A 7880-nucleotide genomic window follows, 5' to 3' on the forward strand; every position below is an offset into this window, starting at 1 on the left:
TTCTTGAAGGAAACCATTTAAAAAAGCTGACTTAACATCCAGCTGATAAAGCTTCCAACCTTTTTTCGCAGACAAGGTCAGCAACATCCTTATAGTATCCAAACGTGCGACAGGAGCAAAAGTTTCTGAAAAATCTACTCCGAAGACTTGTTTGTACCCTTTCACGACTAATCTGGCTTTATGTTTGTTTATAGAACCATCAGCATTGAGTTTGGTCCTGTAAACCCATTTCACTCCAATGATCTTTCTATTTTGAGGTCTGTCCACCAACTCCCAAGTGTCATTCTTCTCGATCATTTTTAGCTCTTCTTTCATGGAATCTATCCATTTGTCATCCTTCATTGCTTCATTAAATTCTGCAGGCTCAAAAACAGCAACATTACTTCTTGCATAGCATCAGACAATGATCTTGTGCCACGAACTAGAACATCATCAATATTGTCATCAGGTTCTTAAGAGAATTCTGGAAATTCTCTTTCTATTTGCTCCTCCTAAATCCATTGCTTGTCCTCCATAAATTTGACATCTCGACTTACAATAATTTTCCTATTTTGAGGTTGGAAAATTCTGTAAGCTTTAGAGGTGCTGCTGTATCCAACAAATACACCGGGTTCTGCCTTTTTATCAAGTTTATCTCTCTTCACCTGAGGCACATAAGAAAAACATAGGCAACCAAAAATTTTGAGATTTTGTAAATCTGGCTTATAACCAAACCAGGCCTCAAATGGTGTTTTGCCTTCAATAGATCTAGTTGGGAGCCTATTCAACAAGAAGACTGCAGTACTTGATGCTTCTGCCCAAAGGTTTTTTGGCTTTTCATAAAGCATACACCTTGCCATCTCCATGATGCTTCGGTTCTTTCTCTCACTTACACCGTTCTTGTAACAGCCCAGCCCATGGTAGATATTGTCCGCTTTGGGCCACACAAGCCCGCACGGTTTTGTTTCTGGGCCAGGGAAACCTCCACTCTGCCAGCCCAAAACGCGTCTACCATGTTCAAGGTTGCCACCCTTTATGTATAGGACTTCCACCTTGTGCGTAGCCGATGTGGGATTCGCCTAAGGTGTTGTGCCCCAAACCTGGGATGTCACATACACCCCCCCTTAGGGACTCAGCGTCCTCGCTGAGGTTTGCCCCACCACCGGCCAGAGGGACAAGGCTTGGCTCTGATACCAAATTGTAGCAGCCCAGCCCATGGTAGATATTGTCCGCTTTGGGCCACACAAGCCCGCACGGTTTTGTTTCTGGGCCAGGGAAACCTCCACTCTGCCAGCCCAAAACGCGTCTACCATGTTCAAGGTTGCCACCCTTTATGTATAGGACTTCCACCTTGTGCGTAGCCGATGTGGGATTCGCCTAAGGTGTTGTGCCCCAAACCTGGGATGTCACAGTTCTGCTGGGGAGTGTAAGGAGTTGTGAGTTGGTGCTCAATACCTGCTTCTTCACAAAATTTGTCAAAAGATGCATTTTTGTACTCTTTTCAATTGTCAGATCTTATTGTACGTATCCTGCAATCACTTTGATTCTCCACCCAACTTTTAAATTTCCAAAATATACTAGCAACCTCAGCCTTGGATTTGAAGAAGTAAATCCAACAAAATCTAGTATAATCATCAATAAATGTAATATAGTACTGATTACCATTTAAAGATGATGTTTTTTTAGGTCCTCCGACATCTGAATGCACCAGCTGCAGCTTGTGTGAGGCTCTCCATGCTGTTCGAGGAAATGGTTTCCTGACTTGCTTTCCATATTGACAAGCTACACAATCAGCTAGCTCTTCTTCGAGTGGTGGGACACCCTTTACAAAGTCATTTTTCTGCATATACAGTAATCCAGCATGATGAAAGTGTCCCAACCTTTTGTGCCATAGCTCTGCATTGCTGAAGTGACATGCAAGTGCTGCTTGGCCATTCTCCAGCAAATTCAAAGCAAAACTCTTGGACTTCATCATCACCTTAAAAACATTTCTGCCCATTACATCCTTAATAAAGCACCATTTATCCTCAAAAAAGACTTTGTAACCTTTTTCAAGAAGCTGCCCAACACTCAACAAATTTTGATCAATATCAGGCACATACAAAACATCAGAAATATGTTTCAAACCTATCAAGCTTCCAATTTCCACTGTGCCTTTTCCTTTGACTGGAATAAGCTGGCCATTTCCAATCCTTACTTTAGAGATAGAAGTCTTATTTATCTCTATAAAGAGAGTTTGATCATTGGTCATGTGATTGGTGCAGCCGCTGTCTATCAACCAAGAATCACCTGAGTTGTTTTTAGCTGCAAAACATGTCGCCACAAAGAGTTGTTCTTCATCATTTTCTTCTATATGTGCTTTTGCTACTTCAGACTGTTGGGATTTGCACACTCTCTCCATGTGTCCCATGATGCCACACTTTCTGCACTTAATGTCAGGCCTCCACCAACACTTCTTAGACTGATGGTTCGACTTTTTGCAGTGTGTACAAGGTGATCCAGCACCTTTGTTGAAATTGCTGGACTTGCTGCTTTTATATTTCTCCATGAATTTCTTGTCTTTGCCTCCTGAACTTTCAGATTTGGCCTTCAAAGCATCCTCCACAATTCCTTCTTTTCTCATTATTCTTCTTTGCTTCTGAGCCTGCAAAGCATTAACCAACTCTGCCAAGGATATGCTTGACAGATCTTTAGACTCCTCTAATGAAGAGATTTTTGACTCATATTTCTCAGGAAGAGTGACAAGAATTTTTTGGATGATTCTGTCATCAAAAAATCCTTACCTAGCAGCCTTACTTTATTGACAATGCCTAGTAACTTGTCTGAATAATCCTTAATTGTTTCCGACTCCTTCATCTTTACCATCTCAAATTCTCTAATCAAGTTGAGAATTTGCATGTTCTTGGTTCTTTCATTGCCCTGGTACTCCTTTTTGAGATAATCCCATATGGCTTTGGCTGAATTCAGGTTCATGATCCTGGTAAAAATGGTACTTGAGACGGCAGAGTAAAGACAAGATATGGCTTTTGACTTCCTTGTCTTTCTCTCCTTGTGATTTTTTATCTGTGCCACCGTTGGATTTGCAGGCAACGGTTGAACGTCGTAATCTTCTTCTACAGCCTCCCAAAGATCCATAGCATCAAGATAGACTGTCATTCTAACAGCCCATGCTTGATAGTTTTGGCCATCAAAAACGGGTGGAGCAGCATGATGGCTGAAAACTGATTGTGTATCACTCTCCATTTTCACAGGTCCCTCAAGATAATGGCTCTGATACCAGTTTGTAGTAAAAAAAACTGATATGAAGCTATATGAAAAATGTTTTATAAACTGGAATATATTGGACTTGGAAGCACACCATTCTTATTTACTGCTGAATATTTATAGAGAAAAAGAGACATCACTACTTAGCAACTACTGCTAATAATCCGGGAAAAAAACTGAACTAATCTCCTATAATTAAGCAACAAGTAAATCATGCTTAAAGACTTATTCAAAAAGCAAAAAAAAACTGTAAAGACTTGGTCAAATACTAAAGGCAATTACTAACAATTTCTTGTTTTCCTGATGCTTTGTAGCAGCATTTTTTCTGTTTCTATGATCTCAGCTTAAGAATTTTAAAGATTATAATTTAACTTTTGAATTTCAAAATAGTAGAGCAAAGTTACACTTACACAGCTTTTTCTGCCAATATTTCTACTTTACTGTATTTCCTTACATAATTCAGAAGAAGTCATCCGATTCCGAATATGTAAATGTCTTGTCCATTCTCTGCCAACTGTTTGCTATCAATGAGATCATCAAATCAGACCACGCATCCACTTCTATATCTGAATTAGCATATGCCATGCAAGAACAATTCTTTGAATTGCGCGCGTATCAGGCAATTTGATGTCAAGTACTTTATAAACCCATCATCTCCTTTCAGGCGTGCAATCTAATGGCATCCTCCGAACGCATCCTTCTGCCCAATCTGCATTCCAATTTCTTGGACTTTTTGACACCAAATCTGTTCAAGCATCTACATTTAAGGCTATCACTAAGGTTGCAGATACCATCAACATCACATAAACCATATGTATCACATATCTACTGGTGCAACTAGATAAGGAAATTTGTTGGCGAATAAGTTCATTCCAGGTAAAACGCTTCGAGTCACAATTTTCATCCAAAATAATCCTTGTAATTAAAGATTTGTCTAGAAGCTCATAAGTGTAGTATTTCTCTTTCAGGTTAGTAATAAAACTGAGGTTACACGAACTGTTTGCTTTAGGTGAACCGCTAAATGCAAGCCCATTTCATAATCCGAATCGAGCTTTCACAACCCTATACTCTTGGTTGAGAAGCACTTCTAAATCTCTAGCGTCAATCTCCACAGTAAAGTTTCCTTTAGAAGGATCATTGACCCTTCTCCATGGTGATATGTAATTCATGCCTGAAACTATTCTTCCAATCTTCATTCCAGGTAGAAAGTCATTTTCAGGATAACAAAAGCTTTCCCATAAAAAAATTTCTGGGTTATTATTATTTTCATTTCTAAGAACAAGATTTCCTGGATTCAAGCGCTGAGCAACTGGGTTATGCTCTAGTCTTGATGTATAATTAGAAGACCAAATGATATATTGTTTTGACTGATAAGAACAAGAACTCGGATCCCCATTCACTGAACGTTAATGCTCCAAATGAATTAGCCAATGGAGTTTTCTATCGGCAACCCAAATTACTGTAGTGTCTTTGAGGATGGACTCAAACCATAGAGAAGTCAATCTTCAACTTACAAATAAAATTCTAGCTTTATATTATGTGGACCTCTTTTTTGTGTGTTTTTATTATTAGCTTTTAAGCACGCCATTAAAAAATTTGAAAATCATTCTACAATAATTTATGTTAAAAAAATTGCACATATTGTACAATTTCAAATAATAGAAAAAAAAGTATAATCTACTTAAATTAAAGTAGTTAATAATTAACTATCAGTTGGTCCAGTATGATAAAGCGCTGAATTCGTTAAGTAACGTTTCAGGACCGTTTTTACTAAAAATAAGGGTCACTGTTTTTATATATATGGATCAAAAATAATAATTTCATATTTGAGACTCATACAACAGATCGAATTTTAATTTTAATTTTCAGCTGGTAGACCCAGAAAATAAAATTCAATAGTGCAATTTCTCAATCTTGCCCATTGAAGAATTATACATGCAGGAGACAACTACATTAAAATCGAAATAAAAAATTGAGCTTTTGTTGAAATTTAAAATGTGACCAAGGCCCAACAAACGTGAGCCACCCTGCACATCAATCAATGACTGTATTACAAGGAATATATTACAATTTGCATCTAAGCAATGCTGCAACTAGAACACAATTACAAATTTTAAAATATATTACAAAAAATATATTACAATCTGCATTCAGGCAGTGTAGCAATTAAAGCAGATTAACACAATCACAAATTTTAAATACAATTTAAACAATGTCAGAGGAAAGATAAAATCCATAATCTTTCAGCCATGTGTACTTCACCTTAGCCATTGAGACTAAGAATCGTTCACCGTATATGTATATAGATCATTAATTCTAATATGTTCATACATTTATCTTCCTGTTACCTTCTTTCCCACTCTTCATCCCATCCTTCTTCCCTAATAACGCATCATGTGTCCGACACCTTTGGCTTCCCTCACAGCCTCTTGTATATTTGTTTACCTCTTTCCTTTTGCAAGCCGAAGGGTTTCTTGGGCTGCATCCAGGTATAGTATTTTTCTCCATAGCTGCATTGCTAATAAAGTTTGCATTTCCATCTTCTACCAACAACAGGCATACCAACATAACCAAACTAAAGATTGCCAACTTCTTGGAGATTGCCATTATTTTATATGATAAGGTAATTTTTGTTGCAAGAGTATTTATTGATTAACTGGAAAATATTAAAGGATACTAATGTTTGAGATTGATGTTGGTGAAAGATATTGTAATTTATATAGAAAAAAAATAACTATAATTAGATAAATAAATTATTCCGATATATAAGTTCTATCTCAATTTCAAATTTATCACATGAAAAACGTTAAATTTGCTAATTTTACAGTATGATCGAGAGAAATTACAATCAGTTATATATAAGTATTTACACACACATATGTGGGATTACATCTAATAATAGAAATGTTTTTTTTTTTCTAATTGAGGTAAAATCGAACTATATTTGAATTAAATTGAAGTGATTGGTTTTTATAAAAAAAAAAAAAAATTAACCAATTGGTACCGTTCATTTTCATATGTTCCGTTCATTTTGATATGCTCGTTTTGGTTTTTGGAAAAGAAAATTATAAAACAAAGTTATTTGAAATTGTAAATTAAAAATCAAATTAATTAACTGAAAAAACTAAATTAAATTGATTCAGTTTGGTTTTTAGTTTTAACCGTCATTCTTACTAATAAATTTCAGTTTCATAAAGAAAATTTATGTTTCTTATGTTCAGTGAAATTAAATTGGTTTTGAAATTACTGATATAGCAATTGGTTTAATTAGACTAACTAAATTTTATTAATCTGTGTGTAAATCAAATCAAAATAAAATTACAGGGTAGAAAGAGTAATTATGATTAAATTTAGGGACTGAATAATTATTCAGTCTTTAAATAATTTAACGAACAAACAACGTTAGGATCGCATAACAAGGGACTGGATTGAGAGGTAGCCAAATCCAATGCCAATGGGTGAAATGTCAAAAGTGAAAAGGACGGCCTTTGACCCAGAAATAGAGAACAGCTTTGAATATTTGATAGAGTCAAATTTGCACAGGGATTGACCAATGGCCAAGATGGCCTCCGTCTATGGACGTAAAAAAAAGTATTAAAAGACCTCCCATGCCACTGCAGAGATCACTTTCATGTTGGACGAGAGGTTTTAAATTTAAACTCTACATATAAAATCCGTTCAGACACTTGAAAATTCCCTTTATAAATATACTTATTTGGATTAATCATATTAATAAGGTGTTAATCATATTAATAATTATTCAGTCTTTAAATAATTTAACGAACAAACAAACGCTAGGATCGCATAACAAGTAGGCATGGCCACTGGTTCGGTTCTAACCAGAACCGAACCGTACTGTAGACGAACCGGAACCGGATCGAAACCGGCGGTTCAAGGGCCGGTTAAGGTTCATGTGAATGTTAAAATATGAACCGAAATTGGCGGTTCCGGTCCGGTTTGAACCGGATGCAAAAATTGTAGCTTAAAATTTTTATAAAAAAATTTATATTGCTTGATTTGATTGTAGTTGATTTGATCTATGGTGAAGAGAAGTAAAATGATACGTAAGTTATAAAAAGTTGTGAAAAAAATACACATTTTTTGACTTAATTTATATAAAAAATGGTACATGAATAGTTGATTTATATAAAAAAAATACTTTCAAATGTACAAAAAAAGAGTGTAACGGATAGTTTTTGATATGATAAGTGTTTTTTATTTATTTTTTGGTAAATAAATTTTATTCATTTTTAATCATTTATTTACTATAATTTACTAAATTATCCAAAAATATAGTTATTATTTTTCTATTATAAGGGACAATTTGGAAAACTAATAAACGAGAAACAAGTATAAATATAATGAGTTGATGATTTTTTATTTCACAATCAATTATATCATAACTCTTCTCTTATTCTCAATCAAAATTCTCTCAAATTTCCATAGTTCATTATTTTTTTTATTGCTTTATTTTCCTTAATATTGGAATTATCTATTGTTTATTTTTTATTTTCTTACATCCAACTCCAAATTCTTTCTCTGATCTCAAATTTTTCCATTCATAAATTTACTTCATTTGATTTTTTAAATAATTTTCTTAGTATTTGAAAATAATAATTTCCAACTCATCTCATTAA

The 7880-nt window shown here is 34.9% G+C and overlaps 1 protein-coding gene across 1 annotated transcript; it reads right to left on the reverse strand.

Annotated features, from left to right (window-relative positions):
• Positions 1–491: 491 nt before the first annotated feature.
• On the reverse strand, positions 492–3222 carry LOC119370108 (uncharacterized). Its single transcript, XM_089724480.1, has 3 exons — positions 2763–3222; positions 1565–2679; positions 492–644 (listed from the first exon to the last, which is right to left on the reverse strand). The coding sequence occupies exons 1-3, from the start codon at positions 3220–3222 to the stop codon at positions 492–494; spliced, it is 1728 nt and encodes a 575-aa protein (XP_089580606.1).
• Positions 3223–7880: the final 4658 nt, after the last annotated feature.

Source organism: Jatropha curcas, chromosome 7 (assembly GCF_041381405.1).
Source record: "Jatropha curcas cultivar XTBG-Jc1 chromosome 7, XTBG_Jcur_1.0, whole genome shotgun sequence".
NCBI lineage: Eukaryota > Viridiplantae > Streptophyta > Magnoliopsida > Malpighiales > Euphorbiaceae > Jatropha > Jatropha curcas.

Bases quoted from the DNA above. Each gene is read 5' to 3' on its own strand.
- LOC119370108 (XM_089724480.1), bottom strand. From the start codon at position 3,222: ATGGAGAGTGATACACAATCAGTTTTCAGCCATCATGCTGCTCCACCC. The intron at 2,680-2,762 runs GTAAGGATTTTT...TCTCTTCATTAG, and splicing joins CAATAAAGTAAGGCTGCTAG to AGGAGTCTAAAGATCTGTCA. The intron at 645-1,564 runs GTTGCTAGTATA...TATGTGCCTCAG, and splicing joins TCTTCAAATCCAAGGCTGAG to GTGAAGAGAGATAAACTTGA.